The 18,520-nt window shown below is 35.2% G+C and overlaps 1 protein-coding gene across 1 annotated transcript in view; it reads left to right on the forward strand.

Moving 5' to 3' along the window:
- Nucleotides 1-15,261, forward strand: part of TSPAN12 (tetraspanin 12) — a 61,393-nt gene extending 46,132 nt beyond the window's left edge. The window contains exons 6-8 of the mRNA XM_015822277.1: nucleotides 4,929-5,036; nucleotides 8,841-8,984; nucleotides 11,885-15,261. Of these exons, the coding sequence (XP_015677763.1) occupies nucleotides 4,929-5,036; nucleotides 8,841-8,984; nucleotides 11,885-12,190 (558 nt within the window). The 3' untranslated portion in view covers nucleotides 12,191-15,261. The remainder of the gene's footprint in view (nucleotides 1-4,928; nucleotides 5,037-8,840; nucleotides 8,985-11,884) is intronic.
- The last annotated feature ends 3,259 nt before the right edge of the window (nucleotides 15,262-18,520 follow it).

Raw genomic sequence — 18,520 nt, forward strand, 5'->3', positions numbered from 1 at the left:
TTGTTTGGGACGGTTTAAGGATTCTTGCCTTGGGGCAAAGGGTTGGACTAAAAGACTCCAAGGTCTTCTAGGACTCCAGCTGTGGGATTCTATGAGCCTTTTTTAAAAGGTGTGGAGGGAAGAAGGACTGATTTGTCCCTTATTTGAAAAATGGTATTTTTCATGTAGAATGCATTTTTGCATTCAGTTTATTCCATGTATTAGGTCAGGAGGGGATGGATGGAGGACATGAAAAACAAGCTGGTTTAAGATTAGGCCTGGGCATTTTTGGAAATAAATATTATTTAGAAATCCAGAAATGTTTGTATTTGCTTGATATAAAAACATTGATAATAGAAAAATCATGCAAAGTTATCTTTAATTCTGGAATCTCCAGACAATTTGTTGCGGTATGCTATTCTCTTCACTCTAAAAGTATATATATATATATATTTAAAAGAAGCCACCACATGCTGTTATCTTTTTATGGGATGTGGGAAAATTATCTGGATTTGAAGGATGCCCCCGGCAAAAAAGGACTGTAGCTATATGTTTACAATTTCTTTTAATCACTTGCATTATAGCCGAAATCAATAATGACCAAGCAATAAGTGTGAACAGCAGCATTTTTACCTGAGATGCCAGCTGGTAGTTATAAAGGTGTTGTGTAGCTCACCAGATATTCCCTGAGATCTTCATTTAAACCTAAGACTGAAATTTTAGTTTGCTGCTTAGAGAGCTATGCTAGTTTAAGCACTTCTTTTACCAAGTTCATGTATGTAAATGGGAAGGCTTTCAGGAAGATTGCTGAGATAACCAATTATTTCCATGGACAGTGGTACCTTGGTACTTGGCATTAATTCATTCTGGGAGATGCAAGGATGAGTCTCAAACAAATCATGTGACTTACCATGTAACCTTTTGTTTCGGTTGGCAAGATCTTTCTGCCCGTCCCTTTTCCTATATCAGCGACCTTCCCAACATGGCCAACTTCCTGTGACCATCCCCAGCTCTGTGGCCATCCCTACTTCTTTTGCAGTGACCTTCCCAGCATGGCTGACTTCCTCTCCATTCCCCTCAGCTGTCCCCCTGAAAGCAAAACCAGCTCTGGCCAGACTCCACCCACATCCCCATAGTAAAAGCATAGAATTCTTCCTCCTGCCTCTTGGTCAGGTCACATTGCCCAATCAAGCAGAAAAATATTGTTATTATAAAGCATCTTCAAGTCTACCCAGACGCTTGGTAGAATGTCCTTGAATTTCATGGTCTGGCCTCTTGATCTTCGCAGCTCACATTCCAACCCCTTTAACATTGTAATAGGTTTGTTGGCAAGTTGAGAAGCAATATTTTTCACATCAGCAAGACTGTGCTTCGAAACTTGACAATGTGTTGAGAACCAAATGGGTTTTGAAGCAGTTGAGTACCGAGTACAGTACAGAACTACTGTAGTTGCAGCAGAATATCCTCAAGTGACCCAGCAGGTAGTACTGAAAGGTAGTTTCCAGTTTTCCCCAAGGTTGCCATTCAACATGGTACTTAATGCCATGGCCTGCCATGGGGCAATAGAGAATAACTCCACTTCTTCCATGCAACAATTCTTTTTTTTTTTTAACTTTTTATTTATAAAACAATTAAAAAAAACATTGGATTTGACGTGACATTCCAGTATATACATTCTTATCAGATTATACCATATTTTACAATCAATTCATTATCTCTACATATACATTAAATTTTATATACATTATCTATTCTAAAGTAACATACATTTCTGTCTTAACATTCGTCTTTAATCCCAGCAGTCCTTTTCAAATTCCTCCAGCGGTAAAATTTATCCCAGGTTTCAAAAAAAAATTGATCCACATTTATCTTTTAGTATCATTGTGAGCCTGTCCATTTCTGCACATGCTAATATTTTATGTATTAACTCTTCCTCTGTGGGAATTTCCTTACTCTTCCATTTTTGCGCAAAGGCAAGCCTGGCTGCTGTCAAGATATGTAGCAGCAGGTAGATTGTTCCCTTATCATATTTTTCTGTCATTATTCCCAGCAAGNGATCGGGAAGGCCAAAACCCCCCCTTTCCTTAACATCCTGTAATAATTTTAATTTAATCCTTGGTTTTTTCCCTTGCCAAATGAATTTAAGTATAGTTTGATTGAAATTTCGAAAAAATTCCTTTTCTAATCTAATTGGTATACATTGAAATAGGAATAATATTTTAGGTAATATGTTCATTTTAATTACGGCAATTCTGCCCATGAATGAAAGCTGAAGATTTGTCCAGGTGCCCAAGTCTGTTTTAATCTGATCCATTAATTTGTCATAATTGTCTCTTTTAATTGTTACACACCTAGCTATTAAATATATCCCTAAATATCTTATTTTCTTTGTGATCTGAATACCTAATTTATCAGCTAGTTCATTTTCCTGTGATCTTATCATATTCTTCAGAAGCATTTTGGTTTTTTCCTTATTTATCCTTAGGCCTGCCATTTCACCATATTCCCCCAGTACTTCCATTAGCCTTGTCCCTGATTGTAAAGGTTCTTCGAGTATAAAAACAAGATCATCAGTAAAAGCTTGCAATTTACAAATTTCTCTCTTAATCTCTAAACCTTTAATATACTTATCCTTCCGAATTATTCTATTTAATACCTCCAGGGATAATATAAACAGTAGTGGAGATAGTGGGCAACCTTGCCTTGTGCCTTTTTGAATTTGAAAATTTTTAGTATTTTGTCCGTTAATTGTCACTTTAGCTACCTGTTTGGAATAAATCGCTTTAAACATATTTATAAAATTCTCCCCAAAATCCATGTATTCCAATTGATTAAACATAAAGTCCCATTTCACATTATCGAATGCCTTTTGTGCGTCAAGGAAGATTAGTCCCATTTGTTTCTCATTGTGGACTTCATAGTATTCCAATACATCCAGTATAACCCTGACATTGTTTCTTATATGCCTTTTGGATAGAAAACCGTTTTGATCCGTATGTATAAATTTTACTAAGAATCTTTCAAGACGTTTAGCCATTATGGCCATGAAAATTTTATAGTCCGAATTTAATAATGAAATGGGCCTGTAATTTTCGATAAATGCCAAATCTGAATTGTCCTTGGGGATCAAAGCGATAGTTGCTTCTTCCCATGACATTGGAATCTTCGCATTCTTCAAAACCTCGTTAAATAAGTCTACTAGCACTGGACTTAGAGATTCTTGCATTATTTTGTATATTTCTATTGGTAAACCATCCGGACCTGGGGCTTTATTGTTTTTTTGTTTCTTGATTGCCTCAGATAGTTCCAAAGGTGTTATCTCTTTATTTAACATATTTTTAATCTCCTCTGGAACTTTTGGTAAATCAGCTAATTGCAAATATTTTAATATGTCATCCTTGTTTTTCCATTCTACATCTTCATATAATTTCTTATAGAACTCATAGGCCACCATTTTCTTCCTTTCATTCTGATAAACCATCTCTCCTTTTTCATTGTATAGTTTATTAATCCTCTTTTTATCNTCTCTTTTTTTATATCTTCATGATTTTTACACATCACCTCTTGCATTGATTGCAACATTAGTTGTAAATCTTTAAATGAATTTGCTCTGTCTCTTTGTGTCACCTCTTCCAAGGATCTTTGCCTAGCTGGACTTGGTTCCATTGGTGAGGTGTGTGTTGTCTGCTTCTTTCCTACTCCAACTCTCGTAAGATTAGGGATACTTGTCATCTTTCTCAACTCTGCAAACCAGCCACCCCACTTATTTACAGTCCCTCCGTTTCTTTCCAGAGTATCTAAGTTGTCTATATTAAGGCTAAATGTATTGTGCTTTATGTATAATAGTAACTTATTAATTAAATATATTGAATACAATTATACAATTATATACTTAACCCTTAACCCTAAATATCAATATATATAACAAAAATCAATATTCACAATAAACTTATCAGCAAATATAGTCCCAAGTCAATTTTTGATTAGAGGCTAGAATCCATCATTTCAAAAAGTTCAATGGTTATATACGGTATTTTCCTTATAGTCCCTTATAATGTCTTTTAGGTTTTGAGATCAAGAAAAGAGATTTTGTACTGCTTTCTAGTTTATATGCAACAATTCTTCAGCTATTTGAACACTTCTTTTGTATGTGTCTCAGTTATTTCTTCTCTACTCATGTTCTTTCAACATACTGGTAGAAGTTGATTTCCAGATTCCTCAACATCTTCATTATCTTCCTCCAGACTTGTTCCAATTTATCTTTCTCCTTTTTGAATTATGGTGCCTAACGTACACACAGTATTCCAAATGATAGGGTAGAGTGGGTTAATAACATCCCATAATCTGAATTCTGTATCCCCTTTTAAGGAACCGAAGATAACATTTGCCTTTTTAGCAGCTGCATCACACTGCTGGCTCATGTCTAACTTATGGTCAATGAAACACCTGGATGTATATTTCTTTGATCAAGGAATAAAAAACAATAGCCAGGTGTTTGAGGGTTTTATTTAGTGAAGGATCTACTTCCTGTAGAAGATAAATGAATCTGCTACTGTATATATTTGGTGCTGTACTCAATAATGTTAACATTGTAAATGTTATTGGAACAGGAATGCATATGACTTGAGGTTTTATTACAGAAAACTGAGTACATGATGTTGTAAAATTCTCTCACAAAGATAGCCTTGAAAAGGGGATTAGGATTGCATGTGAATATAGTTTGAAAAACACTAGATGAATCTGTTATAAGTCATATGTAAACATATTTCTATTAATGTCATGGCTCAGGATTTGAGGAGAGGAAATGTTCTCTCTTTGCAGATACTCCACTTCAGAAAATAGCTTCAGAAATATATTTAACAAGCAATTTCTGCAGTTGTTAATGTGCTATGTTTACAGCTTCCTGTTGCGGCCGTTGAACATTCTTTTAATTTTTTCCTCTCCTTCAGGTTCCTGTACAGTGGTCAGATATGGTAACTTTAAAAGCTCGAATGATCAATTATGGTTTACCTCGTTATCATTGGCTGACCCATGCGTGGAATTTCTTCCAGAGGGAGGTTAGTGATCAAACAGTCAATAATCATGTCTGTGAATTATAACTTGCATTTTTATGTAGTCAAATTAAATGAGATAGATGTGGATTTTTTTTCTTCTCATGTGATGGACAGAAATGTGTAACTAATTCCAATAAATTAATCAATATAATGAATAATCTTCTCCCACCTCTCCTCCACATGATGGAGAGGAAACTGTCACATTATAGTTAAGCTAGTTAAATCAAAGATAAACAACAGGAGAAGACAACTACTGATTTTGCCTTGATTTTGAGTGCGTCTGAAGCTGGGCACAAATTATAACCAGGATTAGTATGTTGCATGAATCAACTTACTAGACTATAAGTTGCTTCATTCAACTTTCCATGGTTAAAATTGTGATTTTGTTCTACATGTGAGCTGAACCATATAATACTGGAGTTGATGGTGTTCAGCCTTAGTCAGGATGGCAGGGTAACCTTTCATACATAAAAGGAATGATCTGCATAAGTTATGGAAAGGAAAGAACATTTTCCTGATGAAAACATCTTATATTATTGAAGGTTTGCTTTAAAATGAATTTGAAAACTTCAATGTTTAAATTTAATTTCTGAGAGTAAAGTTGAAGAAGAAATTATTTCCAGAGAATTACAAGCAATGTTTCCATAGATTGCTATTGTGTGATGGGATCCAGTTTTATTTCTTGAATGAACTGATGGTGGAACAGCACTAATTTGTACATTAATGGAAACAAAGGCACAGAAGAATATTAAAGAATATTAAAAGGATAAATCATTATATAGAAAATACATGGAAGTACGCATGAAAAAAGCCATCAATTACAGATACTTCTTCACAGACCAGACACAGTTTAAATGTCAATCATTTTCTTGAAATCTGTGCATTTAAAAAATTGGTTGGCTGAATTGGTAAGTTTGTTTTAAAAACAGTTAAATGGGAAAACAAATACAATTAATGAATTGCATTCTTCAAAAGCTCTGCATCTATTAAGGAAAAACAGAGCTATGGTTTGTCTTTTTTGATGCAGTGGGAGGAAGAAACTTGGGAAAAAAAACCTGGTTTATTTATCCTGAGGGGGGAAAATATCTTACTCTCTTTGCACTCTGGTATTCTTTTTTAAGAATTGCAACCTTAATGAGTGTTGGGCTTCTAATTGTTGAAATTGTTACAGAGAGAGCACTTGTGGTGAGAAACCGTTATGGGTGCTAATTACAGATTGGCTTTTTTCTGTTTCGTTGGGCAAATGAGAAGATTATGTCCCTTATTACACCGATTGCGAGAGAAAATGTGCAGCAATTTTAAAGAAATTTTTAAGAAAGAAATAAACATTCCTTAGTGGCTTAGTTTAAAGTTATCTTTTTGGAGAAGCTCTCTGGTGTAACCATAATGTTTGGTGCATCCACGAAATGATTTTGATTATTGTTAAGCCTTTTATTGCTATGTTGTAAACTTTTTAAACTTTTAATATCTGTATGCTGCTGTTGAATTGAAGGGTTAGAGTTACTGAATTGGCAGCTTGAACTGAATTGGCAGATAAATCTTGTAAATAAATAAATGCTAACTATGGACATGCCAAAAACACTTACATGGACGTACAGGAGAATTGATAGAAGAGAGGGATTCTTTTACAAACCGAGGGCCAGGGCCAGAAGTACAGAAGACAGGTATATGCCATCGCTGTACGGAATACAAATCTGAACAAGATTTTTTCAAAGTCATCTGTCTATGCAGAGACATGTTATGCATTTATCCAAATTCCCAGTAACCAATACGTGCTCTCCTGAAATACTTGGGGCATTTTGCATTTTGCATTTACATTTTGCTTAGCGACCATTCAACATTATGACAGGCACTGCCCCCAAATTTTGAAGTTCTGAAGGCCATAACCTCCATCCCCACCCATATTCACATGATAGCATTTTGGGCATTTGGCAACTGGCTCGCAGTTATAGCCATTTGCAGTATCCCACAGTCATATGACTGTGATTTTTTATGTTTTTATAGGTTCCCAGCATTTACTTCCAGTTTCTGGCAAAAAACACCTTTTAGATGATATAGATTTGCTTAATGACCTCCGCTTTTCCTTAACAGCTATTACATTCATTGCAAAAAAGGTCATAACATTCAGTGCAATCATGAGGTGATCCACTTAATGACTGCAATAATTTACTACCATAACTCCTGGCTCAATTATGTTCATAAATCAAGGACTACCTGTAGATATTTTTTCATTTTAAAGGTGTGTTTATAATAGCACTTCCATTTCAATATGCTATAGCTATCTTTCTTTGAGCTTCTACATGTAACATTTTTGGGTGGTAGACTTTTTAACTCTTTTTTGGGGAGAGCTGGACAAGAAACATAAAGGCTAGACTCATTTAATTTGCTAGTTGAACAGTTTGAAAGGATTTAATCTGAGATTTAGTCTGTTCAATCAAACACATTTTGGGTGCCTTTGAGATTCCATAAAAATGTTAATATTCAGAAACCTGGGACTGGACAATTTTGGTTTCCCTAGATTTCCCATCCCAATTTCCACTCTCCTAAAATAGCTTCTCAAAATTAAATAAATGTTTGTTAATTTATTTATATTTATCCTGCCTTTATTTGTTTTTTTATAAATAAGGTGGTGTACATATCTCATACTCCTCTCTCTTCCAGTTTTCCCCATAACAACAACCCTGTGAATTGGGTTAGGCTAAGAGAGAGTGACTGGCTTATAGTCACCCAACTGGCTTTCATGCCTAAGGCAGAACTAGAACTCACAGTCTCCTGATTTCTAGCCTCATACCTTAATCACTAGACCAAACTATGCTCTCATTTTTCATTTTTTTATTCATCATTTTTAATTTATTTTACATTAGAAAACCTGTAAGATCTTTACTCCTTTGGCTAGTTGTTATATATCATTTAGAAATTTAGGTTTTGTCATGAGGGTTTGGAAACTTTTTCTGGGAAAATGAAAAAGTTGAAATTGTCAGAAAAACAGAATTACTTTGATCCAGTCTTAATGGCACAGAAGTGACAGTTTATTAATAGATGTTTCCTGCTATAAACTTCTGTAAATTATGCCCAAATTCCAATAACATTCTCTTGCCAAATATGCAAATCTAACTTTTGAAACAGACAATGCATTGTGAAATGCATTCCAAGCCCAAAGCAATTTTTAGGTGGCTTAATTAGAAAAGCTGACTAAATAAAACTAATTTGGTGTATTTCTCATTTTAACATTATACTAACTATATCTGACCGTTTACTGTTTAGCTTTTAAAAGTATTTTGAATTTACTTGCTTTCTATTTTAGTGAATACCTATCTTTTTATTTCACTAGAAGCACATAATTTTATTTGGGAAAGGATTTTTTAAAGTTAGGCTACATTAATTTTCTAATAGACAGGTTTTTTTGTTTTTCCATTTTAAAGCAGAGGTTTTGCTTACCAAGATGAGTCACAAAGAAAAACAAAGGCCTTGAGGTTTGGATGATAATTTTCACATTTGGATTTTGAGAGGAATTTCATTTAAGCGCTCTTGAAGTTTACAAAACATCTATCTTCAGACCCATAAGTGATTTAGGTAGTTCAATCAAAATGGAAGAAGTACAAATGGAAGGATAAGATGGTGTTTGATCTGGGCAACATTCCAAGCTATTTTTCTTTATTGCTATAAAGAGGCCTTGTTTTCTTCTAAAGCATTGATATTCAAAATGGGGCTTCCTTTAGAGAAGTTGCAAGCTTGAATGCAACTCAGAATTGTTCACTGCATTCTGTGGTCCTTGAGTATCATACAAGGATGATGGTTCTTTTGCAGTTTAAATGCTGTGGAGTGGTGTATTTCACGGATTGGCTGGAAATGACAGAGATGGATTGGCCTCCAGATTCCTGCTGTGTGAGGGAATTCCCAGGATGTTCTAAACAGGCACACCATGAAGATCTTAGTGACCTTTACCAGGAGGTAAGACTTTAAACAAAAACCTGCCTCTAAGCCTGGAAGCTGTGTGTTTTATTTGCTGCAGCTGCTTTCCACCTGCAGTATAAGTACATGACATTGCACTTTACAACAGCATCATTTAGCAACACATAGTTGCCGGTCTCAGTTACTATCCTAAAATGAGGACTACCTGTTTTAGCAATACTGATGGAAAGTCCTTTGGGATGCCCGAATCCCAAACTGAATATGCAAGAAAAGCCCTTGGAATTGAAGCTGAAAATGGGGTAACATTTCCTCACAAATATTAGAATGACAGTGTTGTCATATAGGCCCTTAATTGTTATAACTCATACAGTCTACAGATCTGGGCTGCCTGTGTGTGCTCTGTCCCTCTTTCTAGGATGTGTCTTTCTTGTTTCATATCTTCACAAAATCTTTTGTTCAACCACATTGACAGCTTATAGTCTGCTTCATTCCTTGATCTTCATTGAAATTGCTTGCAATTATTCAGTACTTCCTTTTTGAGAGCTTCTATTCATACATATTACTTTTCTCATAACTGTCTCATTACAATTTGCTATTGCTCCACATTTATTAAAATTGGCACAGATTCTAGGATAACTAAAAGCCCTCTTTGCTGTAATTTTGTTTTTTTTTATATTATTTGCATTTTTTTTGGGAAAGGCTTTTCCTTATGACAGGCAATAATAAATACTAGCAATAGTACTCCTTTTATTTGTTCTTTGATTTATTTTATCACAGATGCTTTGTACAGTATTGCCAAATTCATTTGTGTTGATTTATGAGCAGGTGTAGATACTTTTAACATACAGTAGAACTTTTCCTCTCTTTTGTTGTTTTTGAACAAAATGTATTCTCTCAATATATTTCAATCATTGGCTTCATTGCCCTCTTCATATACTTCATATACTTTATACTTCATACCTATTAAATCATACATGTTTTTATACTAGGAGTTCAAGCTTAATATATAGACAGTGAATGCCAATGTGTCAGCTAATGTTCTAGTATGTGATTTTTTTAGAGTGCTTTAATAGGCCTCTTTACAGGTTATCCTCAACTTAGAACAGTTCATTTAGTGACTGTTCAAAGTTACAATGACACTGAAAAAAGTGACTAATGACCGTTTTTCACTCTTATGGCCATTGCCGCATCCCCATGGTCACGTGATCAAAATTCAGACCCTTGGCAACTGGCTCATATTTATGACAGTTACAGTGTCCCGGAGTCATGTGATCTCCTTTTGTGATCTTCTGACAAGCAAAGTCAATGGGAAAGCTAGATTCCCTTAACAACTGACTTAACAACTGCTGTGATTCATTTAATAACTGTGGCAAGAAAAGTCATAAAATGGGGCAAAACTCACTTAACAACTATCTTGCTTAGCAACAGAAATTTGTGGTCACAAGTCGAGGACTACCTTTACTCATATTCTTCTCTAGTACACATCTTTATCTAAGGTCTTTACATTAGGCTCTTGTGCTCTAATCCCCACAGGATTCAGTATGAAACCTTTCTGATGAGATTCATTATGCTTTGTCCAAATACAGGTAGTTATCATTTAGCAACCACAATGACACCAATAACTTTGCCTCTAAAGCAAAGAAGTCACTAAGTGAAAAATCGCATGACCATATCTGTGGTTTATAGTTTTACTTCAGCTTTCTTTGCCTTACAATTCCTCAAAGATATTTTAAATGTTTTATATTTTTTTCTTTTTAATAATAATTTTTTAATCTTTTTATAATGATTGCTTTTTAGCATCTGTGATTTTGTTTGTTGTATGCTGTCCAGAGTTGCTTTTAGTGAAATGAGTGGCTATATAAATATGGTAAACAAACAAATGTTACTCCAAACAGCCAGGTGAGCCAATCTTTGAGGAAGGTTTCTGGAACCCAACTCAGAAGGAAGCTGAGTAAAAGGGCTAATCTTACAGTCCTTCTTCTCACTCCCCTACCCTTTGGAATGCTAACCCTTGTGCTGGGAAAATTAGCAGGATGAGAAGTGATGTTCGTATTTACGTTCATTGGAGAGAAAGAGAGTGCAAGAGACTAACCAGGCACACACACATGGAAAGGAATGCACTAGCATCAGCTGTTTACCTAACCCTGCTTGCAGCTGCCAGTTAGGAAAAAGGAAGCCTGTAGCATGAAACTGATTATGGTCTGGTCCATTACAAGCAGCTGTGCAAGCTGGCTAGAGAGTTCTAATTAAGGTCAGAGAGTTGACCTTGTTAACTTGTGGTTAGCATTTTTTAAGGATGCGTGTTGGCTTAGGCAATCTCTCCACACTGCAAGGCTGAGAGGGGAAAAAACCCAAGTCAGGCATAGGACAGTGTGTAGTAACTGATTGTAATAGTGAACAAGTGATTGAGAGAAAGAGAGAGATGGACACTGTGGAGGACATAAATACATCATTAATTGCAGAGTTACTTTTCCATCTCCATTTAACTGCAAATGGTTGTTGACTGAGGAAGTCACTAAACAAGGACTACTTGTGCATTTTTACCAGTCCTTGTAAAATGCCCCCAATCTATCATTCCAATAACTCTGGCCATAGTCGTAGAAATAAAATCTATTATAGCCAGTCATTCATTTGTAATGCTTTTCTTTCTCTTTTTAGTCTAATTCAGTGGAACACCATTTGAACTCACAAGGTTTTCCTTTCTAGACAGGCTAATATGTAACATCCAGGAAAAGATTTTTAATAAATATAAAGTAGGTAGCTGAATCTGATAAAACTGTTCTTTGTGTAGACTAGATTATGGCACCATTGTGAGTCAGTTGGTCAGAATTAGACAGTGTTAGTCACATTTGAGGTACTCAGAATTTCTGATTTCAAGCATCTCTGGGCACAATATAGATATGTTCCTATATAGCTGAATTTCTTCTCTTGCTCCACAGGGTTGTGACAAAAAGATGTACACATTCTTGAGAGGAACTAAGCAGTTGCAGGTGCTTCGGTTTCTAGGAATCTCCATAGGGGTTACCCAAATTTTGGCTATGATCCTTACAATTACTTTGGTGTGGGCTCTGTATTATGACCGCCAGGATCCACGCACAGACCAAATGCTGTCTTTGAAGAACGATGCCACTCAACACCTGTCATGTCATTCTGTGGAGTTATTAAAACCCAGCCTTACAAGGATCCTTGAGCATACTACAATGGCAAACAGCTTTAACACACACTTTGAAATGGAGGAACTATAGTGCAATCTGCCAGTCTGTGATTTCTACAATTTGAATATAGACATCATTTTGGATTCTGGACACTGCATTTTAAGGTATCATGGAAAAGAGGGCATGGAACAAAGATTTTCTTAAGGACAGTTGTTTTTCTTTTCTCATAAAACCTGTTAGAGTTGTAATGCTAAAAATAATTATTTTATAGGATAAATGTGTCCTTCATTTTTCATGAGATTGTATGTACCATGAGGAAGATAGATCACTAGTCTCATAATAGAGTGAAAAAAATATGCAGGAATAAATTTAGATCTCCCACCTATTCACTTTAACAATTCTGTTAGATTGAGGATGGAAGTGTTCAGTGCTGAAAGCCCCACAGATATTAGAGGGCTGTAGACAATCAGTGTTCAACAGTTACATATAATTTAAGTGATTTTTCCATTTGATTTTCAAATGGAACTGGCAAGCCACAATTATTGAACATGTTGCATTCAGATCTGCTTCCTCTGCAGTTAATCACAGCTAAGAAAACTCTGAACTCGGATCTTTCAGAATCTAAAAAAAACCCTTTGAAAATATGACAATCTTATCAGTTTAATCCACACATAGAATTGCATGTGAGAAAAATAATTCACAGTAGCACTGTGGTTACGGATACACTGATGGGAATGTTCAGCAGTACATTGTGTACAGAACACTAGGTTCTATGATATAGCAGATGTATGGTTTGCATTTGGAATGTAGCTATCAGTGAAATCCAGGCACGAAATCCAGTTACTTAACAGTATATCACTTCCCAATACATGTGTGTAAACTTTGGTTCTTCCCTCTTTTGTTTGTGCATTACACCACCAACATCAGTGGAATTTTAAAAAAATATATCATAGTCTCATATCCTGCATATGGTTTGTCCCACAATAAAGGCACATGGAACAGCTTAAGGAGAACCCATGACAACTGTTATTACTAAATAATGGTGGTAATTGCCACTAAAAGATCAGGGATAGATATGTATATAATAAAGTGTGTGTATGTACAATAGAATTGCTATCAGTATGGAAATCTGGATTTTTGTAAAGAGAATAATCTTATTTTAGCATCACTTTAGCTTAAGGAAATATGTGAATCATTTAATTTTTAATGATTTATTAATTTTCAAATTAAATTATGTGGACTGAAGAAAAAATACATATTAATACCTAACTATTTGTTATATGTGACAGCTATGTGGGTTGTTTGTATATGTCTAAGCATGTGTATGTGTGTATATGTGTATGTATGTGTGTATATGTGTATGTGTGTGTAAATGATTCAACTTTAAGGAGAGAATTCTATCCATTTGTTAGTTTGCTGAAACTCAAGTTACTAAAGAGGAAATCTATATTGTCTCCAAAGAAAAGCTCCTTGTAAAAATATTCCAACTTTTCTCCTACCCTACTTATTTTTCAGTAAGAAATTTGGAAGATGATTTCCCCAGTTAATTGTCCCACTGAAATCAGTGAGAATAAGGCTTATTTAACTTTGCTTAGATTTTATACTTAGCTTTCTGAAAACATATATTAATGTGTGATTTGGCTCATTTGAATACCACGGAAGTATTTCTTTTGTAGGAATTTTTCTATGGATCCCCTAGCTGCTGCATATTTTCATCAGAATTTGAATATTTGATTGGGGGGGGGGAGACTAGTGGATGCCTAGCAGTAAGTACATACTTTGAATGGATACTCTTTTGTATTATTTCAGTTCTGTAATCAGGTCAGACATAATGCTGCTTGGAGAAACATGATTTGTTACAGTATAACCAGACAACGGCTATATCTGTATCTTCATTTTACCCTTCTTTATTAATCATAGCTTAAAAGGAAACGGCATACTTTGTTGAGTTTTTCACTGTCTCCAAGAAGCTGAAATTTAAATACAGTCTACAAATCAGGATTGTAAATCAAAGTTTCAACTTTAATTTGCAAACCAAGATTCTAGAGACCATGCAAACAGCATTTTCCACTTTAATCATCATGGGAAATTGTAATTTAATAAAACTGTGATTAAGTAAACCCAGAAATTTCCTTACAAGCTGAGCATCCAAAGAGGCAGAAGGGGAAAATGAAAAACCAGAGGTTGATCTCATGACAATAATTATATCTGCACTTTTGATTCTGTAAGTACACAACATGGACTAGCTGATCTGTAGGCTAAACAACAGGCTATTTTGAAAAACTATGTTTTTTTCTTCTACTTAGAGAATATGCATGGGAGCCAATCCAAATTGGGATTCTGAATGTGGGTCAGAAAATAGATTAAACTATTTGCTCATGTAATATTCTGATTTGAATATCTTGATCTCAAAAAGAGGTTCAATAGATAACTTTAATAAATTACCTTTTGGGAATTAAAATGGAAAGAATGAGAAACAATTTTTCACCACAACAGAAATCAAAGCATCCTTTTAAATATCCTGATTCCAATTGGATTCCTTGTGCATATGCCATATAAATCTGCTAACTTTAATTTTAAAGTAATATGTAAGTTTGTTCTTATTTATTCAATTAAAGATAGCATCTTTATAGATTGCAAGAAAAACCTATTTTCCATATTGAATACTGGATGGCTTAAGTTCCCACGAGACAACTTATTTATTGAATTCTGAAAAGTGCATCTTACTGTATTTTATATGTGCTATAGGATTATTTTTTTCATCTAGCTGTATTACTGTTCTGCATTTTATAAGCAGGCAGTTGAAATTATTGTGTCTCCTGAGAGATATAGTCTGGTTGTCAAAATTAGATATCCCCCCCCCGCCCCCGTTGTTCTTTGCAAGGTGAAAATAGAAAAGGACTGGGCTGAAGCAAATGTTTGGAAACTTAAGTGATTGACCATGTGCTTTACCTCTCAAGCAAGATATATTGAACTTGTGAAGTTCTTTTATTCTTATTCAATTCCCATTAGTAGCAGCAAAGGATGAAAGTGCCAGGGATAAATGGAAGCTTGTACTCTTGTGATTTTTTTAAATAGTCCTAGCTTGCCCTGGACTTCATTTTGGGCAAGGAAAACAAAGCCCAATGTGATCAACAATAAAACCACTACTGTCATATATTTTATATTGTGTTGTTCATTCATTATTTCATTAAAAGAACTGTCCTCTAATTTCCTTTTGGCTTTTAATGGGATTTAGCTGTTAGGTTTTTTCTTCTAATCTAATCTAATATTATCAGTTACCTGCAGCATAATTTTTGGACACTGTTTTGCTAGTCTTAGGTAAAAGAGGTTTGTTTTCTCAGGTAGCTGAGTAGGTTCTAACTTTTTGAAGTTCTTGCAGACCCCAATAATCACCGCCTGCCCTGCTGAGATTGCTGAAATCACAGATGACTGGTTAGGCCAACATGCCATCTAAAGAAGTTTTCACTTTGCTTATAAAGAGCAGTCAAAGAGAAAGTTGATAAGAGTTTGGAGACAGCTCCAGTTTGCTATCTTTCCTGTTTGGCCATATTAATATATAGTTTCTTGCACCTACTGAAAAGTACAAATAGGTGCAGATATAGATTATGCATAAGTCCTATATTGAGCAGAAATTTTCCATTTAAGTGTTTTTAAGTTCATAAAAATAAAAAGCAAGTGTGCTGTATATTCCATAGAGCAGTGGTTCCCAATCTTTTCTATACCCCGGACCCCTAGAACACTTGTGATATATTCTTGCACCCCTTACAAAAGTTTGAAATAACAGCAATGAATTATGCATATACACTATAATTTTGAAAACCCAAGTTTTCGTACCCCCTGGAATTTCATCTCGCACCCCCAGGGGTGTGAGCACCCCTAGTTGGGAACCCCTGCCATAGAGCTATGCAATGTTTTGGATCTGATTCTTTAAATGATGCTTTGGAGTATGTGGGGATATGAATTTTCCTATAACTCTTTAAAGCATCAGTGTCTTTTCTCAGAATCATATAACAATTGTGTCCTCTCATGCTTCAAAGTATTTTTATGTAAACTATCAGTTATTTTGATTCCCCAGAAGAGAATATGGTCTTGATGTTCCAAAGATATGGTACTATGTAATTATATATATGAAGAATAACATTAAATTTCAAGTGAAATTTTACTCAAGGGTTTTCTGCATTCATTCAAGATCATTTGACATATAAGCAGGAACAAAATTTTCTGTGAATGAGATTATTGCAAAACCAGTTTCCCATTCAAGCATGCAGATGTTTTATTTAAGTAGTCCTCGGACCTCTGATTTGTTTAGCATAACACATCTTGTTATACTATTCTTCTGAAACACAAGACAAATTTCACCTCCCCATAGTAGAAAAAGAAAAAACATCTTAAATTTTTTATGACACACAGAAATAATTACATTTAATTTACAGTACAGATGCATTTTACACAGTCGCAAGTCGTTCACTAAAAAAAAAACAGCATTTAAATCACCTAAAACACTGAAAGAATGTTTAGCTTCTGCATTTCAAAGAAAACAGTAGTAGCTGTGTGATGGGTGGCTAGCATTATCGAACACAAGAGCAGAGGAGTCAAGACAAACATACCGCTAGACTGTATCCTGTTCTCTAAGTACTGGTGTTCCAGCTTTCCCATTTATGTATGCTCTCAAATAAAGCATTGGCAAAGACTAAATTTTTAAATCCCAGAATGTGGGAACTGGCTTATAAAGCTCTTAATTTAAAACAGAGTTGGCCTTGATTGAAAAAAATATGGGAAAAGAAAGAGGTAGTAGTAAGGCTGTTATAGCCATAAATCAATAATACCTTATGCACAAGCTGGACTATAGACGGAACCTCTGCGAGACATGAAGTTTGGATGTCACTTCATTGATATTTGTGGACTGAATTCAGCAGGTCAGTGATAAAATCTGTTTCTGCATACAGCTCACCAGGAGCTGTCTGTGACTGCCAGTTTCTGCCTGCAAAGTAGCATCCACAAATGTAATTAATGTACCCAGTGATATTTCAAGAGAAGAAACTGGTGAAAATTGTATTTAGTATTTGAGTATTACTAAAACCCCAATTTCCTATAGCATAAAATACAAGAGTGAGTAAGTAATAAAAAATACAGCAGTGAGTAGACAGAGTTTGTACATTTTCAATTATTGTTTTCCTCTTAACATCCACTGCACATGTGCACACCTTGCATGGTGAAATCAAGGACTCCTTCACCATCTTCTAGCATGCCTTATACAAAAAGTCAACACAGAAATCAGCAGGAGCAAAGAGCATCAAAATGGGGAAAACTCTATTGTGGAAGAAAAGTTATTTAAAATATTCTTGGAAGAATGAAATAGTCCTGGGGTTTTGGGGAGAATCATTTAAGATAATTACACTGGAAAACAGAACATTCAATAGAACCAGTGTATGGCAAGGGCCTCAAATGCAAATTGATATTAAAATGGTGATTATAGTAATTTTTATTCTTTACTAAGAATAAAAATCATAACCAGAAGATGGAAGGGGGATAAAACACATGATTTTTTTCACCTTGAACCTACTTTGTGGCTACATTTTATAGGAAGTTGGCATGGAATATATTAACCAATTTTAAAGCCAGATGCTGCAGTAAAACGTGTCAGTGTAATAAAAATAATTGCATGGATGTTTCTATACTGCTGTGGCAATATAGCATTAAATATTATGTTTATATTTCCTCTGAAACAGTCCAACTGAAAGGTATACTGCTCAAAGTGAGAGGTTAATTGCTATTGCTGTAAGATGTTGCATCCATTTGTGTTAGTTCTTGTTTGGGCTGGTCTCTGAGAAAGCCAGTGCAGATTCTGTTGCAGTTTCACCTGTTTACCTACCCCCTGGTTTTCCAGGGGAAAATCACCCCTAAACTAAGGCAAGAAGACCAGGCAAATCCATTCATAGTTATGGGATGAATATCTTGCCCTAAGGCCTGCTCCAGTGCACTGTAGAAGTGAGATGCTTTGGATTGTATCACTGGTCACATAATAATACAAGTGTTGCAGGTAATTTAAACTAGATTGTTTAGAAACAGAGAAGAACAGACTGATCACCAACATCCAATGTACAGGTAGTCCTCAGCCTATGACAACAATTGGGACCAGAATGTCTATTGCTAAGTGAGATGGTTTGTGAGTTGTGCTCAATGCTATGATCATTTTTGCCACAATTTTTAAGTAAATCAATGTGGTTTTAAGTGAATCATATGATTATTAAGTGAATCTGGTTTCCCCCATTGACTTTACTTATCAGAAGCTAGCTGGGAAGATCATAAATGGTGAATCACCTGACCACTGTAAATTTATGACAGCTGGGTGACTTGGGCCAGTCACTCTGTCTGAGTCCAACCCACCTCACAAGCCGTTATGGGAAAAATAGGAGG

The sequence above is a fragment of the Protobothrops mucrosquamatus genome, unplaced genomic scaffold (genome assembly GCF_001527695.2).
Source record: "Protobothrops mucrosquamatus isolate PMUCROS unplaced genomic scaffold, P.Mucros_1.0 scaffold1515, whole genome shotgun sequence".
NCBI lineage: Eukaryota > Metazoa > Chordata > Lepidosauria > Squamata > Viperidae > Protobothrops > Protobothrops mucrosquamatus.